This window comes from Talaromyces rugulosus, chromosome I, assembly GCF_013368755.1.
Source record: "Talaromyces rugulosus chromosome I, complete sequence".
NCBI lineage: Eukaryota > Fungi > Ascomycota > Eurotiomycetes > Eurotiales > Trichocomaceae > Talaromyces > Talaromyces rugulosus.
In genome coordinates, this window is record NC_049561.1 from 2,966,134 (window position 1) to 2,987,429 (window position 21,296).

At 48.7% G+C, this 21,296-nt stretch overlaps 6 protein-coding genes across 6 annotated transcripts; 5 read left to right on the forward strand and 1 right to left on the reverse strand.

The window, feature by feature from the left end:
• Positions 1 to 203: 203 nt before the first annotated feature.
• On the forward strand, positions 204 to 3,139 carry TRUGW13939_01013 (uncharacterized protein; the record flags this gene model as incomplete). The annotated part of the gene is made up of 2 exons (XM_035484219.1): positions 204 to 2,579; positions 2,633 to 3,139. Coding segments are annotated over 2 exons (2,883 nt in total), but the record flags the coding sequence as incomplete, so codon positions are not given.
• A 2,895-nt stretch (positions 3,140 to 6,034) lies between these two features.
• TRUGW13939_01014 (uncharacterized protein) lies at positions 6,035 to 8,177 on the forward strand (the record flags this gene model as incomplete). Its single annotated transcript, XM_035484220.1, has 2 exons — positions 6,035 to 6,100; positions 6,804 to 8,177. 2 exons carry the CDS (start codon positions 6,035 to 6,037, stop codon positions 8,175 to 8,177), a joined length of 1,440 nt encoding a protein of 479 aa, XP_035340113.1.
• Positions 8,178 to 9,019: 842 nt separating this feature from the next.
• TRUGW13939_01015 (uncharacterized protein) lies at positions 9,020 to 13,499 on the forward strand (the record flags this gene model as incomplete). Its single annotated transcript, XM_035484221.1, has 2 exons — positions 9,020 to 12,822; positions 12,872 to 13,499. 2 exons carry the CDS (start codon positions 9,020 to 9,022, stop codon positions 13,497 to 13,499), a joined length of 4,431 nt encoding a protein of 1,476 aa, XP_035340114.1.
• A 653-nt stretch (positions 13,500 to 14,152) lies between these two features.
• Positions 14,153 to 15,764, forward strand: TRUGW13939_01016 (uncharacterized protein; the record flags this gene model as incomplete). Its single annotated transcript, XM_035484222.1, has 2 exons — positions 14,153 to 14,425; positions 14,493 to 15,764. The coding sequence occupies 2 exons, from the start codon at positions 14,153 to 14,155 to the stop codon at positions 15,762 to 15,764; spliced, it is 1,545 nt and encodes a 514-aa protein (XP_035340115.1).
• Positions 15,765 to 16,482: 718 nt separating this feature from the next.
• On the forward strand, positions 16,483 to 16,940 carry TRUGW13939_01017 (uncharacterized protein; the record flags this gene model as incomplete). The annotated part of the gene is made up of 3 exons (XM_035484223.1): positions 16,483 to 16,720; positions 16,782 to 16,801; positions 16,893 to 16,940. 3 exons carry the CDS (start codon positions 16,483 to 16,485, stop codon positions 16,938 to 16,940), a joined length of 306 nt encoding a protein of 101 aa, XP_035340116.1.
• A 446-nt stretch (positions 16,941 to 17,386) lies between these two features.
• Positions 17,387 to 18,034, reverse strand: TRUGW13939_01018 (uncharacterized protein; the record flags this gene model as incomplete). Its single annotated transcript, XM_035484224.1, has 5 exons — positions 17,387 to 17,425; positions 17,486 to 17,567; positions 17,618 to 17,703; positions 17,760 to 17,893; positions 17,956 to 18,034. The coding sequence occupies 5 exons, from the start codon at positions 18,032 to 18,034 to the stop codon at positions 17,387 to 17,389; spliced, it is 420 nt and encodes a 139-aa protein (XP_035340117.1).
• Positions 18,035 to 21,296: the final 3,262 nt, after the last annotated feature.

Below are 21,296 nucleotides of genomic sequence, written 5' to 3' on the forward strand. Positions count from 1 at the left end.
GCTATATCGAATATTCAATCCACATGTGAACAATCATGATAAACGATGATTGAATCGGCCATCAAGGCAGACTTCACTTAAAATATTTGTTATTACTTGCTGATATATATTTCATTCAGCTTCTAGTCTATGAATTAAATAAAGCAACAAATAAACTCTGCAGTAGACGTGTTCTGGCCGTTCAATGTGTGTAGTAAACAAGTGGCGCAGGCACCAGCCACACGCCCGCATCGTCGGCCACCGCCACGCGAGCTGCTTCCCCGGACAATCTCATTGTCAACTCGCTGCTCAAGCTCAACCACATCAAGTTCGGACAGAGAGAAACGTGCGCTACTACACATGCTGGGCCGTCCTGGCTGACTCTCAAAATGCCGGACAGCTCATCGACGAGCTCTCAATCGCAATCGCAATCGCAACCTCACTCGCAACAACACGCCCACCTGCCTTCGCGCACGCTCTACGCCAAGGGACCCAGTTTCGAGCTCGAGAACTTCACCAGCCGCGACTACATCGTCAAAGACTTTATTGAGTCGCTTTCCGACACTGCCATTGCCCATCGCCGCTCCGCCGGAACAGCCTCTGGTGCCAGTCAGGCTTTCGACCCGAAACCCCTCATTCGCACCTTTGAGCATGCGCAGAGCCGGCTGAACGACCTGCTCGGCGATCTCGAGATCAGAGAAAATGAGCTGTCAGCGGCTGTGCGGCGCGCTGAGGCTCAGCACGCACAGAACCTGTCGACCTTGGGTCGGAAATTGAATCATGCAATCGAGTCATTTCAGAAGCTGGATACCTCGTTGAACGGAGCCGGACTCTCGAACGGGGCAGATAGCAATAATATGGCAGTGGAAACGGGGAAGCGACTAGAAGAACTCGACCGACAGCGACGGCGGGCACTGGATGCTCATTTCTTGATTGAATGCTGGGATGAAGTCAGCAACTACGGCGATACTACAAAGCTCGAGACTCTCCGGATGTCTGGGAATAGCGAGGGCAAGCTCCGAGCAGCCCATATTGCAAAGCAATTACTCCGAATCAGCCAGAGATTAGATCCGAAGAGTTGGAATGATGGGTCGAATGGCAACGGTAACTACCAGAATGGCGACGCATCCCCGGCACTAAACGGCGGCAATGGGAATGACAACCTCCCAAAGAAGAATACTAGAGAAATCATCGAAAAGTTTTCCGAAACACTTGAAAAGGACCTGCTCAAGCAATTTGACGACTTTTACCGCAAAGCCAACTTTGAAGGAATGAAGGAATGTGCGACCGTCTTGCGCGACTTTAACGGAGGCGCCAGCGTCATTGCTCTATTTGTCAATCAGCACCAGTTTTTCATCGACAGGAGTCAACTTGTAACCGAAGAAGTTGGCGGAGATGTCGAGACGTGGGAGAAGCTTGCAGATCCAGATGCAGAGCCTCCTGGGGTTGAACCTAGTTTGCAGTCGCTGGTCGACGACGTAAAGGTGGTGGTGCAAGACGAATCTGCAATCATCCGTCGGGCGTTCCCTTACTACGACGAAGTGTTGAGCCGCTTCCTCCAGCGTGTTTTCCAGCAATCAATCCAGCAGAGACTCGAGATGGTTTTGGAGAAAGCCAGCAGTATCTCGTCTCTTGCGTTTCTACGGTCATTGCAAAGCTCAAGAAGTTATATTAATGCTTTGGTAGATGACTTGAAAACGCATGGATTGACCGAGGCACCGGACTCGATTTCATCCCAAACAGCCATCCTACTTGACCAACAATTGGAAGAGCTGTTTGTTCCATACTTTGTCGGGTCTTCTTACATTGAACGAGAGAGACGGAACTTGGAGGACCTCTACACATCTCTTTTGTTCAGATTTACTGCTTTTCATTCGCGGCGCAAGAAAGCTGCAACCACTTTTATGGCGTCTCTAGCAAAGAGTGGCAGCGAACTTCTCGCCTCGGCTAAAGAATCCTACGTGCACAGGCTTGACTCGCCTGATTTTACACCCACTCAACGCCAAATACTTCTCAGGATTGCTGGGCTGAAAAATTCCGGGGATGGTGCAAGACCAGCAGAACCAGAGTTTACAGATGCCGACGGGTTGCTTTCCATAGACTACGTGAAGCGCATGCTCAAATGGTTGGCTGAAGGGGTCGGGCGTGGCCTAGAGCTGAGCGTCAGCAGCGAGACACCCAAGGATGTTGCGTCTCTGCTGAACCTGCTTCTCTTGATGATGGCAGAGAGCTATGTTGATGTTGCTCTCGACGCGGCTCTTGAAGCAGCAGCGGCGCAGGAGAACGTCAAGACAGAGCCGGACTTTTCATACCTCCAATCTCTGCGAGCCGCAATTAGCATCACACATCTGATGTTGACGTGTATCAACACGGTACTAATTCCGCTGGCTGCCAACAACGTGACCATCCGGCGTGACATGGAGAAGAAGGCAAACCTGGCAGTGAGCCGGGTTGAGGACAAGGTAAATGCCCTCGAGCAACGGACAATCGACGTAGCCCTGGCATGGGTTGGCAAGCTTTTGGGAGGACAAAAGAAAAACGACTTTCGGCCGAAGGAGGGCGATAGCTCAACGGCATGGCTGGAGATGCTCCAGACTCCGGTAAGTTTCTTGTTCTTGTTTTTATATTTGTATCCAGCTGACTTATTGCTCAGACCTGCGAGGCCATCTGCACGTTCCTAGCACAACTACACAACACGACGCTCACATACGTCCCATCCAGCGGGACGAGTCTCCCGACTCTGTTCACAGAGCTAGCGCTAGGCGTGCGCACTCAAGTGCTCGAACACTTCCGGCGCTTCCAAGTCAACGGACCGGGAGGCCTGATGGTCACCAAGGACATGACGCGGTACGTCAATCTGTTTAAAGAGTGGGAACTCGAGCCCGAGGCCAAGGCCGCCATCGACGTGCTCCTCGAAGTCGGCAGCCTGTTTGTCGTTGGCCCCGAAGCTCTACGCGAGAAACTGCGGGGTGGCCAAGCCAGCGGCACCTCCGCAAGCAACGGCGGCTCTGCTGATACTGGAGGAGGACGTTCAGCAGCAGCCAGCAGCGCGGCGGCGGACGGCGGTGCTGGCCTGTCGGTGCAGGAGATTCGAGGGTATGTGCTGAAGAGAGTGGATACCAATACCGTGGCGATGCAGAGTGTGTTGAACTCTTTATAAATTTTTATTCCATGATTGTTCCTTTTTTTCTTGTATATAGAAATATACCCTTGTCTTGGTGGGTTGCCTTGCATTATGCTCAGTAACACTAAGTGGATATCCTTATTAACGATCTTGACGAGATGCCTTATATAGACTTTTTTCCCTCTATCTGATATGGACACCGCAAATCCTACCGCAGTTTCAGGTCTGATCAGGACTAGTGCGTTTTTTTGAAGTAAAAAGGTAAAAATAATTATGCAGATTTATACTCTGTACACGCATCGCTAAAATTACTCAAGAACAGTTCGTATCCGTGTCGATCGAATCCTGGCAAAAAAGTATGTTTATTGTTAGCAACTGGGCAGGAACAGCGTTGAGATGCCAAGTGGCAGAGGACTCCGCAGTTGGGTTTCAAACGGTAGTTTTGTAGTGACGTGTATACGGTGTATACGGAGTATATTGTTATTGTTATTATTACTACGTACTACTATAACAAACAAACAAAGAAAATAATAGTAATATAGATTCTGTCCAATAAGATCGGCAATAAAGTGTGATGGGAATCAAAAAAACCATGCAGCCCATGCAGGCAAGGCCGCACTCCTTTCGGAAACGAAAATTTAGTGTGCATGCATAGGCTGAAACAGGCACTAACTGCATGTGTCAAACGTCTTAATGAGACCACAATATCCGAGAGACCAGGATAGGGAAGAGACTCGTGGGGGGGAACGGCCAATCGGTTGCTGTATAGGATTGATTCTGGGGGCGGAATGTGAACAACGAAACGGCCAAACAATAATATGTTGTTTGGAATATATGATTGGAGAAGATGGGCAGGGCCGTGACATCAATTGAAAAAATTGAAACGGTCGCTCTCTCTGCTTACAGGTGGAAGCTTTGCCACGGATATGCATGTCAGAAAGGCGGGCGTCAAAGTGCTGTCTGTTGCGGCTGTGACAGTTGACCTGTCCCCGACGCTGTCTGATCAATCACATCCTCGGTGTGCCATGTCGTGGTGACAGCGGGGTAGACGTGGAGGGCATTTCGCCGACAACCTACGGAGTAATAGAGTAATACTCAATCACGCAAGGGACTGCCATTGGTGATAGATCGCATCAAGCTCGACAACCCAAACTTTCTAGAAATTGACCTGTTGGCTCGCGCACATGTCGATGCGCGTGGTGTTGGCTGTCATGGCCAGGCCAGGCCAGGCCAGGCAGATTCTGCAAGGGGCATTCAAGTGCGTACTCGACAAATCCTCCAGCAGTATTTACTCCGTACCAAGGACAAACGTACACGTCGGAATTGACATTCGACATGGCCGAGGGTGGAGACGATCACATCGGGCAATCAGTCACACTGCATGAAAAGGTTTTTTTTTCCTGTCTGCCCGAACAACAAACCAAACACCTTCACAAGCGATCCTTATTCGAGGATTGTACATGGCTAGCGCGCAGGCTACCAGAATAGCAAGGTACTAGCTGCAGACGTTTTTGCTGTAGTGGTACGTAGGACGGTGGGCATGGCGAATCGCGATTTGTTCATCGAGCGGTGGCGTCACCGAACAGTCTCGATCGAAACAGCAGAGACGCTCGGAGGCGATGGTTTTGCGTATTGGAGATTGTACGAGTCCGACGAGGTCGAGGATTCCTTCTGGGCCGAGACTATTGATTGTGGACGAGTCTCCAAACACTTGGCATAGTATTGCTAAGACAGTATGGGGTAGACACTGGACAGTCGTAAATTTAGCATCAAAAGAGCTCGGTTAGAAAACACCCAGCCTATGGGGACGCAGCGCAAGCGATCGTTGAGTCTTGACTGCACACCGACCAACACTATCGACCAACTAGCTAGGCGCATCTCTCTCGACCTCAAACTGGACAGCAGCTGTGGAGCTGCTCCTGTTTCGACATCGGACACGGTCTGACAAAGCCGACGATCAAAGCCCTCTCAGATGACAGTTTCGAATGAAAAGAACAGGATCCTCAGACAGGGATACGAACAGGGGTGTGTTGGCGCCTGGAGGATTTCCCCCCTTGGCCGAGCCCAAAGAGCGAAAAGCGCAAAGCGCAAGGCGCAAAAGGCGCAAAACTTCCAAAGCTAAAAGCTTGATCGCTAGGAGAGTCGATGATGGGTTACCTAGTTGGAACTTACTAGCACGTAGCACAGTTACCAACCATATGGAGCCGATAGTGCGTGCCTCCACTAGAGCGGTTGGTCCGATGTTCTGTACGCTGTGCTTTCCACGCGGCTAACGATAATGCTATAATAATACGTAGTATTATTACTGGATAATGCTAATAGTAGTAGCGACAGCGCTAAGGAGAATAAGAATACTAATAATACGATGATGCATGGCCCTGGCGTAAAGATCCGGGTGACTATCACTCTTGCGGTGAGCCCTTAGATCCTTATATCCCTAACCCCAGGCACGACTATCCTCCCCTTTTCTGTTGGATTATTATTAGTGATTCTTTCGTTTCTTTTTCTCTCTCTCTCGAACCCCTCGCCGATCTTATTATACCTCCCTGATCCCCTTAAGAGTGCTGCGTCGGCAAAGTTCAAATTCTCTCGCCATCGGCATTATTGATTCTTACACCGCTGTGATAGCCCTGCAGGACAAGATCTGCATCTTCTTCTTCTTCTTTTCTGTGCTCCTCTTCTCTTTTCACTCTTATACTTTTCTCTATTGAATATTCTCGACTGGCTGCCTGATCATTGATCATCCAACCCTGTTCGATAATAATTCACTCTGTTATTATCCACCCGATCCTTGTCCCAGGCGGTTACTGCGTATGCTATTGCGCATACTATTGCCTGTTTCCTGCACCTAGCAGATCGACCACGCCGCCTCTTGCGACATCTCTTTCGTACCGAATATACGTATAAAAGGAAAAGGGCATACGAAGCAGAATGCACGTTCTCGCCGATCCGTTCGATGACGACTTCGAGTCTCTTCCGCTCGCCGTGCGGAGAAAGGTACGTTTCTTGTTGTTGTTGTTGTTTTTTCCCCTGGTCGCACGTCTTTCTGCCGAGCTGTCCAGCTGTCCCTCAATTCACTGCCCCAACACTCGCCTGTCAGTCGCGTGGCTCTTGCTTCCGTCTTGTTGGAATCGCGAGTCAGCGGGTTTGAGCATTTGTTTGGAAGCTGCGCACGGGTGCGCGCTAGCCTGCATGCGGACTAGCGTGCTGACGACCCGTTCTGCGGTTTGAGTTTGTCGTTTTCCGCTCCACACAGTGCACACTATGCGAGAACTATCGAGTCGTGCGCCGTCGCCGTTGGCCTCCGCCACGCCCTGACTCGCGGCTCCGGCTTCAGCTCCAGCCTCCAGCTCGCCTAGCTCCATGAGTCGATGAGGCCATGGCATGAATGTCAGGAGCTGAAGGCTCCGAGAGTTTATCCGAGCAGTGGGGCGGCTGCGGTCCGGCCCTGGCGCTAGGCTGTGCTCGGCCTAGCGCGCCCGACGCGGCGGGCTGGGGCTTGGCGCCTCGGTGCCTTGGTGCCTGGCGACGGCTCGTTGCCCGTTTGGGCTTCTCCTGCTCCTATCTCGTTCTCGCTCGACTCTCACTACCAGTCACTAGCCCTCGCCATCGCCCACTTTTCCCTGTCCACTCAATTCGTCCCTTTGCATCATGTTGCCTGCACGTCCAGACACTAACCGTTCCCCTCCTTTGTGTCCAGTTTTTCTCAAATCTCGAGCGCTTCCGCCTGGAACGGACTCGACTAGCCCAAGGCCACCAGCACAAGCACAACCACCAGCTCCCCTACGCTAAGCGCCCTCTGCGTGGCCACCACGCGCGCGCTCGGACGGTTGCGATAAGCAGTCCGTTCTCTTCTTCCCGGCCTCGCAGTCAGCAGCTCCGTAAAGGCTCGCCCCGTCGGAACCACAATGGCCTCTTCCTAGACCACGAGTCCTGGCAATGCTTCCATTCCCTGCCGCCCAAGATCCAGCAATCGCATTTTTCCAAGGAGGAGCAGCGTCTCCTCCAGCAAGCCACCCCGGCCACCGACATTGTCGACGCTGCTGACCGCGCTGTCTTGAAATTCGAGCGAGCCCGCCGTCGTGCTGCTTCCGCCGCCGCCCTCAACGACACGTCTGCTCGCCGCATTGCCAATCGCCGACGCTCTGCCACCTCGTCTATCATCGTGCCATCCTCCATGTCGTCTTCTTCGACCGACCTGCCGGACTCGGCAATCGAGATGGACGAATCCATTCTCAACAGCTTCCGCTGGCTAGATGAAGATGACCTCGACCTCTCCCTCGACAACTACCACAGACATGTTGCCGAGACGGCGCTTCCCTCGCGCCGGACATCTCCATCATCAACCCCGAACCGAATGCCTTCTTTCCGACGGACAATGTCCTTTACCAGGAACCGCAATCCCACTTCAGGGGCTGGCCACCGCACTGTCACCAGCCAGTCTGCTACCACACCCTTTTCTGATCAGCCCAATCGCCCCATTCCTTCTCGTCACATCTCTCACCGCTCTACTTCCTCCATCGACCCAGCAGCCCAATACTATCAAGACCCGGAAGCCCGTCTCAAACTTCGTGTGTACCTCGCCTCTCCCCAGAAATTCGATGAAGCCATCGAATTCGGCTTTCCGTCTCTCGAAGACAAAGAGAACAACTCGACTCCGACACAGACGTCGAATGACTCGAACAAACGAGTCTCTCAGATTTCCCAATCTACCCAGAGCGGCTGGACATTCTTCGACGATGAGACAACCTCATTCGACCTCGATTTCTTCAGCGGTGCATTGGGCCATAACAGAGAAGCTACTACACACCTTCGCAAAGTCTCGACCGAGGTTCGACGGCCACAGCCGCTACAGCCGCTGCAGTCGGGAAATGCTACCGGCCGGCGCCGTGAAATGACGTTGAAAATGACGCTCACAAGGCCCGACTTGCGAACGGCAGACCAGACTGATATCGACGACCCTCTTCGTCTAGCCGACCTTCCACCTGCAGATGAAACTGTCAATGTGTGGGACGACCTGCCGGAACCACAAGGCGTGGTGAAGAAGATGTGGCGTCGAATCCGCGGCCGGTGAGACTAGATTTATCAAACACTCGCCTCATTGCCGAAACCCCTATATTTCATATCTCGACCTTTATATATACCTCATCTTGTCATTTGGATATTTCGACATTTAACATTTTGAACATTTCAAAAGCGACATCTTCATGTTCATATTCTTGGGTGGCTATTTATTTGGACTCTGTTCAACCCTTGTTCTTACTCTTTTCTTGGTGTGTTCTTGCTACGACGCTTAGTGTCCTATATACCCTCTTTTGTTTGCGCATATCACCACAACTTGGTTATCATGGAATGTTCATCCATTTCGCATTTTGTATAGCGCCTATCTTACTAAATGTACAGCTATAGTAATATAGAGACCGCAATCAATACTCTTCTCTAGATCCCTGACACATAAATATTTACGTCCCTATTAACATTACAACAGTAACAGCCATGAAAATTGCTAGTAATCGACGCGGTGTGTGGTGTGGTTTTAGTATTTACTGTTGAGACATACGTAAGCCTTGCACGTGACCTCGTAGCAAGCAAGCATAGCTGTCCGAAAGAACTCCTTCCCAGTCACCCCCAAGTCTTTATCTGCTAAATCCCAGCCTTTTAACCTTTTGTTTTCATTTCGCTATCTATTTGCTCGGGGCACACCCTTGTGTGTATTAGTCGCTTTTTGTTTCTTCCGTTCCTTTTATTTAAGATTCTAGGCCCCAAGCTAGCTCCCAGTTACTAGCAGCCACCAGGGGAGATCGTCCATCGCAAGCTTATCCTTGATTATTGATACCTCTCTAGCAACACCTCTTTGCATTTCCCTTCAGATGCCGGTCCAGCGATAAGAAACCAAATAAACGGTCCATCGCCATCATGATTGGTCCGTGGTTGCATCTGACTGGAATACTGCTGCTGGCAGTAGGTTCCCAGCTCAGCGAAGCCAAATCCGACGGCCCTCGAATAGCTCTGACGAAGCTCGACAGCGAGCCGTCCCCTCCCTCTTACTTTGAGCATTCCGACACCGTTCTCTTCTACGATTCGCAGTCGAAAGTGGTGCATCTCTCCTTTGACGGCGGTCTAGAATGGGATGTCGTCAAGGACGAAGCTGGGGAAATGGCCGGCGCCGTTGGCGGGGTCGTTATTCATCCGTTCGACAATAAAAAGGCATACATGTTGGGTCTGTACGGTATTCACTGGGTGACTACTGACCAGGGCGTGACGTGGAACAGTTTCGAACTCCCCGTCTCGCCAACGTCGATTGCCACTCCTCTGCGCTTTCATGGCCAGGATTCGCAAAAGGTCATCATCCACGGCGCGCAGTGCTCTCCGTTTCGCTGCATTGAAAGCGCCTTTTACACGCTCGATGATTTCAACAGCATCGCACCCTTGCGCGAGACCCCCGGCGGTTGTTTATGGGCTGTCGGCACCCTCGAGTTTGCAGACTCTGCCCCGGATGTTGCCCACGAACTCTCTGATCGCGTCTTCTGTATCGCCCGAGGACTGAAGGATCCCTTTTCCCACGCCTTCCGACTTGTCATGTCGGATGACTTTTTTAGCAGGAACGAGGACGGGGTCGAAGCGAAGATCAACAACGGGCGGCCAGTCACCGGTGTCGTCAATATAGCGTCTGAGAAGAAGTTCATCGTGGCTGCAGCCAGGTCACAAGGCACGGATGAACTTGCCATGTTCGTCACCGCTGATACAAAGACGTGGCACCGCGCAGAATTTGGGGCCCACAAGCTCGAGGAGGACGCATACACCGTGTTGGAAAGCACAAACTACAGCATCCAAGTGGACGTCTTGAACACGAACGCCCGTGTTAACATGGGTGTTCTCTTCACCTCCAACTCGAACGGTACATATTTCACCAAAAATATTGAACACACGAATCGCGACGACCGGGGTTTCGTCGACTTCGAAAAAATTGCCAACATACAGGGCATCGTGATGGTTAACGTGGTCGACAACTGGGATGAAGTGGAGAAACAGGGCGCAGAAAGACATGTCGTCAGCAAAATCAGTTTCGATGATGGACGCACCTTTGAGTCTTTGTCCGTCAAGGACGAAGAATTACATCTCCATTCCTTTACTGAGCCTAGAAACATCGGGCGTATATTTTCAAGTCCGGCACCCGGTATCGTGATGGGCGTTGGAAACACCGGCAAGTATCTCAAGGAGTATGTCAAAGACGGCAATCTTTATGTCTCGGACGACGCCGGCTTGACCTGGCGTCAGGGTCTTGAGAAGCCGCACAAATACGAGTTTGGAAACCAGGGCGCCGTCATCATGGCAATCAGGGACGATGGAAAACCAACGAAGAAGGTCAAATACTCTATCAACCATGGAAAAGAATGGCATTCTGCCGAATTAGAACATGAGATCCTTCCGTTTTTGTTGACCACCACTCCGGACTCGACCAGCTTGAAGTTCCTACTCATTGGTTACAAGGACCAGTCTTTGTGGTATTCATATACTATTGACTTTGAAGGTCTACACGAAAGGGAATGCAAGGAAAGCGATTATGAGAAATGGCCAGCCCGGTTGAACGAGAAGAATGAACCCGATTGTCTCATGGGCCACAAGCAATTCTATCATCGACGCAAGTCCGATGCGGATTGCTTTATTACCAAACACATGTTCGAAAATCTCAAGCCCCAGTTTGAGCCTTGCAAGTGTACTGCAGAAGATTTTGAGTGTGACTTTAATTTTGCCCTTTCGGAGGATGGCAAAGACTGCACTCCGACCGCGGGTCTCCAGGCGCCCGAAGGACAATGCAAGACTAAAGATGACACTTTCAAAGGCCCTTCGGGATGGAGACTTATCCCGGGAAATGCCTGTCAACGCGATGGAGGGGAAAATCTGGACAAAGAAATTGAACGCCCATGCAAAAATGCTACCACTGTGCCATCAGGCAATGCGAAGAACATTACTTCGACGCTCACTCCCTTTGAGGTCAAGGACTTTGATGCTTATTATTATCTCGAGCGAGCCGGTACTAGTGATGGGAAAGACGAAACCATTGTCATGCTTACCACGGATGGCGTAGTCTGGGTTACACTTGATCACGGCAAAACTTGGAAGCATATTCTCAAGGGCATCCAAGAAATTATTCCTCACAGTTTTATCAACGACTGCGCATACTTCCTCACCGATACTAAAGATCATTTTGTTACTGTCAATCGTGCAACGACGATCGATATGTTTGAAGCACCAGCGGAGAGAAACAAGGAGAAAGGCGCTACATTGTCCTTCCATCCGAAAAACAAAGACTGGGTAATCTGGACTGGAAATTCGTGTTCCCACAGCAGTGTCTGCACGACGAACTCGTATTTAACAAAACGTCGCGGTAATAGCTGGGATACTCTCCTAAGAACGGTGGAGAAGTGTACTTTTATGGCACGAGAAGATCGGAAAGACAGCGAAGAACTCATCTTCTGCGACCAACACGAAAACGAAGACCCAGAAGGCAAGCGCACGCTTGTCACGAGTTGGGATTTATTCGCCAAGTCCAATGATCCGCTCAAGGAGGGCATTCTTAATTTTGCAACATCGGCCGAATTCATTGTGATTGCGGCAGATGACCCGGAGAACCCCGATTCCTACAAAGCCGAAACAAGCATTGATGGCAAGATCTTTGCAGATGCTAAATTCCCGCCTAATATCCCAGCTCAATTGGCCTACACCGTACTGGAAAGCTGGAGTCACTCGGTGTTATTGCATGTGACGGCGAATGACAAGCCCGATCAGTCTTACGGATCGTTGGTCAAGAGCAACAGCAACGGCACATCTTACGTTTTAACTAGAAGCGGCGTCAACCGGAACAGCAGGGGTTACGTCGACTTTGAAAAGTTGCAGGGCTTGGAAGGTGTGATGTTGGTTAATGTGGTCGACAATATTGAAGAGGTGGAGAAAGGATCAACGAAAAAGTTGAAGACCATGATCACTCATAACGACGGGGCGCAGTGGGCATTGTTAACTCCCCCGGCAAAGGACTCTGGCGGCAAGTCTTATAGCTGCGGTTCGGAGTGCGCGCTCCACCTTCATGGCTACACGGAGAAAGATCCCCGCGCCACGTACGCATCACCATCTGCGGTTGGGTTCGCTTTTGGTGTTGGCAATGTTGGCGAGTCGCTGTCAGAAAACAAGGACGACGCTAGCACCTTCTTTTCTAAAGACGGAGGCATCAGCTGGAAGGAAATCAGGAAAGGCAGACACCTGTGGGAGTATGGTGATCAGGGCTCCGTTTTGGTTCTCGTGGAAGAGCTGCAGCCGACAAGAGTTGTTTACTTCAGTATGGACGAAGGAGAAAACTGGGAGCAATATAAATTTTCCGACAAGGAGATCATCGTCGAGAGTCTGAGTACTGTACCATCGGATAATTCCAAGAACTTTCTCCTCTGGGGCAAGCAGTCTGGGTCTAAGCAGCCGGTGACTGTCAACTTAGACTTTAGTGGCCTGCGTGACCGATCTTGCCATCTCGATGAAGACTCGGGTGATGAAGGGGACTTTTACTTGTGGGAGCCCAAGCACCCTTTTCAGGAGGAGAACTGTCTTTTTGGGCATGTGGAACAATATCACCGTAAGAAGGCAGCATCTCACTGCTGGAATAACTGGGCCGATCCGCATGTGCACAGCATTGCGCGCAACTGTAGTTGCACTCGCGAGGATTTTGAGTGGTAAGATTTCTTTCTTTTGCTGGAATAGGGCCCGGCTAACCATTACCAGTGACTATAATTACGAACCCCAAAGCGATGGAAGCTGTACCTTGGTCGAGGGTCTCCCCAAACCCAACGCAATCCAGCACTGCATAGATAACCCCGATGCGGTGGAATACTGGGAACCCACCGGATACCGCCGTATCCCTCTAACGACATGCGAAGGCGGCGTGAACTACGACCACCTGCAACCCAAGCCCTGTCCTGACCACGAAGAAGATTTCGAGCGCAAGCACGGCGTCAGCGGCTTCGCCATTTTCCTAGCAGTTGTTATCCCCATTGCCGCCGCCGGCGGAATCGGATACTGGGTGTACACCAAATGGGACGGCAAATTCGGCGCGATCCGGCTGGGCGAAGGCGGATCTGCCGCATTCTTTTCTCGTGGTTCTGGCTTGATTTCTATCCCCGTTGCCATCATCGCCGGCACTGTCGCAGCAGTCAAGGTACTTCCATTGCTCGCAATGAGTCTGTGGCGCAGTGTCAGTGGCTATGCTCACCTGCCTAGCCGTGGAGGGCCGCGGCCGTATGCCACGCGCGGCGCCTTTGCTGCTCGTCGCGGTGATTATACCAATGTTGTTGACGATGAAGACGAGTTATTGGGTAACGACGACTTTGAGGATGAAGAAGAAGAGGCCTGATCTTTTATTACTATTTTAGTATATCATCATTTCATTGTTGCACTATTATTATTTTATTTTTATTTTTGGAAGTTCTATTCTTATAATCCCGCAGTCTTTGTTGCATGGCGAGCTTACAAGGTGTGTCAGGTGTATCAATGTTTGTTGGTTAGGAGTCTGAGTAGATCAAGAAGGCTATGTATATGTTAGCTCGTTTTCAATGTTAGTTGATGTACTACACAATATTGATTGGTTTCTTCAAGATGGTAAATGCTCAGCAACATTTGAACTCACTGGGCAGCAGGTCAGGCCAGGCAGTGCTCGGCGAGTATGTATCCATGTACATCCGCGGGGAGTATATGCAGCCGCGGCGAGTATATGCAGCTGGGACACCAACCCCGGGCATGTCTTTGTGCGCATCCCTGCTAACTATTTAATTACTTATGACAGACAGTCAGACTCTGAGAGAGCCCGGCTTTTCTCCCCTGAAATCCCTCAAGCTATTCCCGGTCTCTAACATGTATATTCTTTCCATCATTTTTGGGGCCTGCCTACTTCTTGTAGGCGCCGTGACAGTACAGTCATGGTATCATTTATTTCGAAACTATCTCATAGCACGCAAAATTGGTCTTCGCTTTTACGTCCTCCCCATCAGCCATCTCAATTACTTTTGGATGCTCATCGACAAAAGCGTTCTACGCCATGTGAAACGAATTTTCGGCGAAAGCAGCTTTACGCGGTATAATTGGATGGGCTGGGAACTGCACGATCGGTACTACTCGCATCATGAGCTCGGCGATGCCTTTATGCTGGTTACACCGGTTCGGAATTGGCTGTATATTGGACATCCGGATATCGTGATGGAGATTGTTCGTAGGAGGGATGATTTCCCGAGATGTGTTGAGCTTACGCAGGTTCTGGATGTTTTTGGTCCGAATGTTAGCAGTGTAAATGGCTCCCTTATCAAATTTTCCTTTTTTTTTTAAAGGCAATGGCTTACGCATCATTCCTCAGGTTGAAGGCCGGCAATGGGTACAGCAGCGGAAAATAATGGCCTCCTGCTTCAACGAACGATACAACGAGGTCGTCTGGTCCGAAAGCATATCTCAAGCTACCGATATGATTCGGTACTGGTCATCACGTCCATCAGTTCGAAGTACAGCGGACGACCTGCGTTCCTTGTCACTGGGCGTGCTTTCCAAAGCCGGTTTTGGCAAGTCCTTTAAATTCGAGGGCTATGATGAAACCTCGCATGCTGACCCTGCCGCCAGCTACAAGGATTCTCTACAGCTGATATTGAAAAATTGTATCCTTCTTATGGCCATGGGACCAAAATTTTTCACCGATACGCCCTGGCTACCGTTTAAATGGCGACAGCTCGGCGAGGCGGTCAAGGCATTTCAAAAGTCCATGACAGACATGTACGAGTCAGAGAAACGCAGTATCGCAGAAGGTAAATTGGATGCCGATAATAATACTCGCCGCACGTTCTTATCGTCGCTTGCCAAAGCATCACTTGGTGCCAAAGAGGGCGAGGGTCTCACCGAGCGAGAAATCTACGGCAATATCTTCGTCATAAACTTTGCTGGCCACGACACTTCCTCTCACGTTTTCACGTTTGCCGTGTATTATCTGGCCTCGAACCCGGACGTGCAGGATTGGCTGTCGGAGGAACTCTGGCATGTGTTGGGCGACAGGCCACCACACGAATGGAACTATACAACGGATTTTCCCCGGCTCAAGCGTTGTTTGGCCGTCATGTACGAGTGTATGCGACTGTTTACCCCTGCCCCAGTCACCAAGTGGACGCATGACAAAGCGCAGTCACTCGATATCGGGGACAAGACGCTGTTCCTTCCGCCAAACACCATGATATGTCTGGCTTATTCCTCGCTGCAGACTGATCCCAGATGGTGGGGGGCTGACTCGCTTACCTGGCGGCCCTCTCGCTTTATAAAAAAGGCCGACTCGTCAATTCCCCAGGGAGAAAAGGCAGAGTTGGATACAGAACAGTTCGCCCAGCCCAGACGTGGCAGCTTTATTGGCTGGTCGGAGGGAACCCGCGACTGTCCCGGCAGAAAGTTTTCGCAGGTCGAGTTTGTGGCTACTATAGCATCAATCTTTCGCGATTGGCGCGTGAATCCGGCTGTTTTTGATGGGGAGACGATTGAGGGGGCTCGCAAGAGGGTTCTTGACCTTATTGAGAAAGAATCTGCAATGGTTTTGTTGATTCAGATGGTGCACCCGGAAAAGGCGCCTTTGGTCTGGTCGAAGAGGGAAGTGTAACTCTTGTGTTTTTAAGGTATGGAAGCAAATATTATCTTTGTTAATAAATCTAGCTGTGTAATACTTGCTGCGAATTTACGTTATCTCAGATAAAACCCCGAGGGCATAGGTAAGGTTTACCAAGATTAAAGTTTCCAGCCTGTAAAATCACCCAGCACATCCCGACATCAGGAATTAAACTTTTTTTTTTTTAATATAACTAGTTGCGTAGCTAGTATTACGTATATTTCTTTAACGGGTCCCTTTTTGATACGATGGTAAATTGGAGGCCGATAGATGCTTACAACACTAACGCGAGAAGGGTAGGGATATACATGTCCACCAAGGCCACGCGGAATACTTTCCTACATAATCCTGTGATTTGGCCCCGAAATAATACTACACCGCACATTACTCCGCCTAGCATAGAATAGAATCTGATAGGCAAGAGAACATTGCAGATAGCTCGTATAGTCAAAGCGTCTGACACAAGCATGTCTGGAAATGTTATTGATCAGCATAGAACTAGTTTAGCTGAAACAACTGGGCAAAGGAAGGGGCGGAGAGTAAAAATTGATCGACACAGACAAAGCTAGTTAGAAGTTTCTATAAATAATCTAGAATATTCTATTAAAATACTAATAGTAGTAGAGTCTTACTGTCTCGTGAGTTTGTATCAATATACCAAATATATCAACCAAATCCCTAAATACTATATACTTTCATACCATTCGCCATCATGCTGAGATCAATTCCTTGCAAATTAAGCGGTGAATCGCTTAGAAACAAGTCGAAACTGAATTTCTCTCTCGACTTCACAGACAAGGCGTTCCCAGCCAAGTCAGTTCTCCCTCGGCCCCAGGCTCAGATTATAGAGAGACATGACTCCTACATGAGGTCCCTCACAACAATTGTCCTCGTGTGTATATTGGTTGCCAAGGCCGCATCGGGTATTAGGATACCAGACTGGGAAACCTGTGAGTAGATGTTTTTTGGGCGGGGGCTCTGTTTATTCTTTCCTTGCTAACCGATACGCAGATTTTACTCTCTGTGCTCTGGTATGCAATAACCACCTATTTCGATTTCATCTTAATGATGTTTTCTCGTTTTGTTTTTTTTTTTTTTTGCTAACGTAGTACTCTACAACAGTTTGGTATTTACTACACTCGACAGCCAACTGCATACATTGCCATGTGAATATCGGGAAGTGTGGTTGTATTATTTTAACATTTGATGAAAGCGTTTGGTCGGATTTTCGTTATATTTTGCTTGATATGGGCAGGTCAATTCCTTTCTTGTATATCCAATAAATCAAATAGACAAACTACACAGTCTATCCTTAATGACTTTCAAGCCCATACCTTAAAGTAGAACGACATTCTGAAAATCCAAGTCACATCTACCCCCGTATCACAAGACATGGAAAGTGGTCCATCAGGCCTACAGGAGTACGACAAAATCTCAGCACCAATTGGTCAGCCTTGAAATTGGCACGGCTTATGCCGGAAATATGTAGCGGATGAATTCGAGTTCAATTTAAACTACAACTACAGTATACCTACATGTAGTCTTTTCATGCATAAAGTTAGCCTTGTGGGCCTTTTTTTCCATAGATACTTCCGTGCCGAGAAACTCCTTCAGCCTTATTGGAGATCTTCAGGTCCAAACGAGTCCGGCAGAAGCTACAAACAGGTTATCAATAGACTTGCACAGAGAACGAAGAGAAGAGAGAATATACTCACTTCGCCAATGGTAACAACTTTGTACTCGCCGTCCTTGTCATACATGTAAACAGGGAAACCAGGAGGCGAGAACTCTCGCATACTGCTACCTGTTAGAAAAACCTCCAACATACGAGGGAGAAAGCTGCTCACAACTGCCGGCACATTCCACATGGACTCGCGCCGGGCTTGATATCGGTCGCGACAGCGATTGCTTTGAATGATCTGTGTCCAGAGACCTGCACATGTACATTAGCATGTCTTGTATTCCCCGTATATATAAGAGAAAACCTACAATAGCAGTCCCAAACGCAACCCGCTCAGCACACGTCCCTACCGGATACGACGCATTCTCAATATTCGCGCCAGAAATATACTGCCCATCAGTCGTGATTAAGCAGGCACCGACACGGAAGTTTGAATTCGGGCCTGGACAAGATCAGCTTTTTTTCCCCTTGGGCAGATGATCGCGGGGGAAGAAAGAGACATACAGTACGCTTTCGCCTTGGCCTCGGCGGCCTTTTGAGCAATAGTCTGCAATTCAATATCGGTCAAGGCGTGGGCAGGCATCTTTGTTTTTTCTTTTCAGAATATCTGGCGACGGGGTAAGTGAAAGAGGAGAAAACCCGCTCGGCGTTGCATCCATGGTAGATATAACATGCTGCGTATCAGATACGGGAAAGGCGGGGCTCATACTACAACCTCGTATCTAAAAATACCGGTTTTTGGGGGAATACGGGGGATACCATTTAGCAACGTCGCGGCAATATTGACAGGCTTGGTAACGGTCATACAACCAAAAAGTAGTATTAATATCATTGCATTATTGATACGTTGCTAATTTATTAACTGTATTAGTATTTTAGTACATAATATAAAACCGCACGTATCTAATTTAATACATTACAACGTTGCCGTATTTCTGCAACGTATCAAAATCGTAATACATATCAACACCACCCTCAGATATATATATATATATATTCCCTAATCAATGCGCGCAGGCAGGCCTCGCTGCAAGCTTCCTCAGTACGTTGCAATCCCCTTTATGGGGCCTCACTAACCAGCTTGCAGGCTTCTCAGAGCGTCAAATCGGTGCGCGTAGGCCTTGGTGCAGCCCTCGCTGCAGCTTCTCAATTTGTAATTAGAATACCAAAATTGCAAGCGGCTTCTATTTGAATTATAATTAATCAGTAACGCATCAAGAAATATACACGTATCAAATTCTGCAATTTGCAAGCGGTTTGTAACTGTTTCACACTTTGCTACGTCGCAAAAAGTCACTGCGCTTAGAAAATTGGATACATAGTGATATTTACATGATAAGGCATGTGTAGTCTTCTTGATATGTCGCAAACCCACACAACGTTGCCGCAACGTTGCTGAACGGTATCCGCGTTCCTGCATTTTCCTGTACTGAAATGACATGTCGATCCTTGAATAATTCAGAGTCCAGGAAAATTTTGGAGAAATTCAAGGCCATCTTCAGGTATCAACTCTTTCATCTTGCGGCGGGGCGGTTTTCTTTCCTCCGAAGTCGTTGGACTAGTCTACTCATTCTCGATCCTAAGGACGTCGACTTGGTTGGGAGTAGAGACCGTGAAATCTCCTCAATAAAGCATGAAACCACGAGGGAGCAAATACTAACTATCAGCGATGCGTTCATTTTGGAATTGGAGGGTATTACTTAGCTTTGGAATAGAATTCTAGCTGTGTGAAGAGAAAGAAGGAAAAAGATCGAGGGAAAAGTCTGGGGGGAGATAAACAAACGCTCCATTTCAGAAGGTGCGCTGGGCAGGGCCTTACATCATGGAGGGTGGGCGTAGTAGGCATACGGCCCGTCTCAATGTATGTGTTATTCTGCGTTGCTTGTGGAAAGAAAGCTGTTCTGTAGATTTGGAGCAACCCTCCTGACGCTATGGTATAACGGCTGTTTAAGGCTTTTTTTAAGATTCGTCATCTGGACTCGTCAATATCGTCCTAACAACCCTCATCGTAAGACGATAGCAGCAATGACGAAAACCCCGGGCAAGCATCATGATATCGAAGGCAATGGATCGCATGCAGAGGAGGAATAGTTAGGACAGCGAGAGAGAGAGAATATCACCAGGCCGAGGGGACGGGTCACATCGGTGTGGGATAATAACAAATAAGGAATAGGAGTTCCATGTGTATTCTCTGGTCGATTGATAGCAATACAATTTGATCACATCCAAGAACAAAGCGAATATAACCCTCCCTCTGTTTTATCAATGAAATATGACAAACAATAAGGCGACATGTAAAACCTCACCTTCTACCTCAAATTTATCTTCCCTTGTTCATAACCCGGGACATTATACCTACAATGGCTGAGATTAGCACGGGTACTTCTATCAAATGCTGAGGGAAGCATGTATACCAATAATCTTGGTAACAGGAAAAATGCCTTGCGTTGAATCGACAACTGTCATGCCAATTCCTGTCCGCGACATCTAAATCACCTAGCGGCCTCTCCAATCTCACGGTGATAGGGCGTTTACCATGAGATTTACCTGGACACCAATGCATTCTGCAATCACAAACTTCACAGAAGCTTGTGTACCTGGGCGATGCAAGGAATTGAAATAGATCTCGGTGTGGACAAATAAATATAGGCTCCATCCAGTTTTCCATTCGTCCACGAGTATGATAGTGAGAGACATATGTAGTATCTACCCAAAGCTGGTCGCCTGCATCGATAAATATTTCCATCTCAACTGAAGTTTCCACAACCAGACGCCGATCAACGCGTGTATTTATCGAGCAGGTATGCGAAAGGAAATATTTATCCGTCCCATATCGTTGCATATCAACACATAGTTTCAACGGCCCATTCATCTCATAGCCCAGTGGCGATGATTCAATCGCTTTAATGATCTCCGCTCGATCTCTAATAGTTATAGAAATGCATGGACATAAATCAACTATCCCTGCAAACTGATGACATGCACGGTCAAACGGAGGATTTTCAAGGGCAAACGGAGTGAATTCTCGCCGTGGATGCAGCCTCAGGCAGAGAGCGCAGAAAGCCCAGTGGCGATTCTCAAGTTGAATCAGCAGCTGGGTTGCGCTCAACCTCTGGTCTATCCACGCACAGCGATGGCGCTTTTAGCTCGAGGAGTCGCGGGAATTTGAATTCATCACGTTGGGTGAGATGACCAAATAAATCATAGTACCGTTTACAGCTCAGTGAAAAGCATGTTTGGTCAACTAGAGATAGATGGTCGAAAACCATCAGGAGAACGTCCTGATTTAGACGAAACACCGCAGGGTCTTTTCTCTTGCACCATGCAAACAATAGCCATCATGCAAACAACAGCGAGAATAAAAGCAGACACGCATCTTGCCATGTGTACCAGGCCATGATTGCTTGCTCGTTCTATTTGGATAGATACATAGTATGTTGATAGTTTTTGACGAGGTGCCAACATCTAGTTATGACTCCCTCGAACTTGTAAGAGACATAATGGCATCATCTTCGCGAGGTAAGCCGGTTATAGACCCGTGGATGCATCCAAGGTGAGTCGTCCTGTGGCATAATTCCCTTCTCCAACCAAGGATTTGATCATGTATAAAAGTCATACTGTGCAAAAATTCTAACGTCGGTACTGATACGTGATGTTAATAAAAGCGGCAAGGGGTGGTGAATGTCCATTTACATATAGCGTACTTTTGTTGTAATATTATAGAAGTCTATTCATGGCAAAATACTCGTATTTATTTTGGTTGATAGGTCTATAAATAGGAAATTCTCTATACATATGTCTAATTTTCAGATTCGTAAACGCCAAAAAAAAAAAAAAAAAACGCC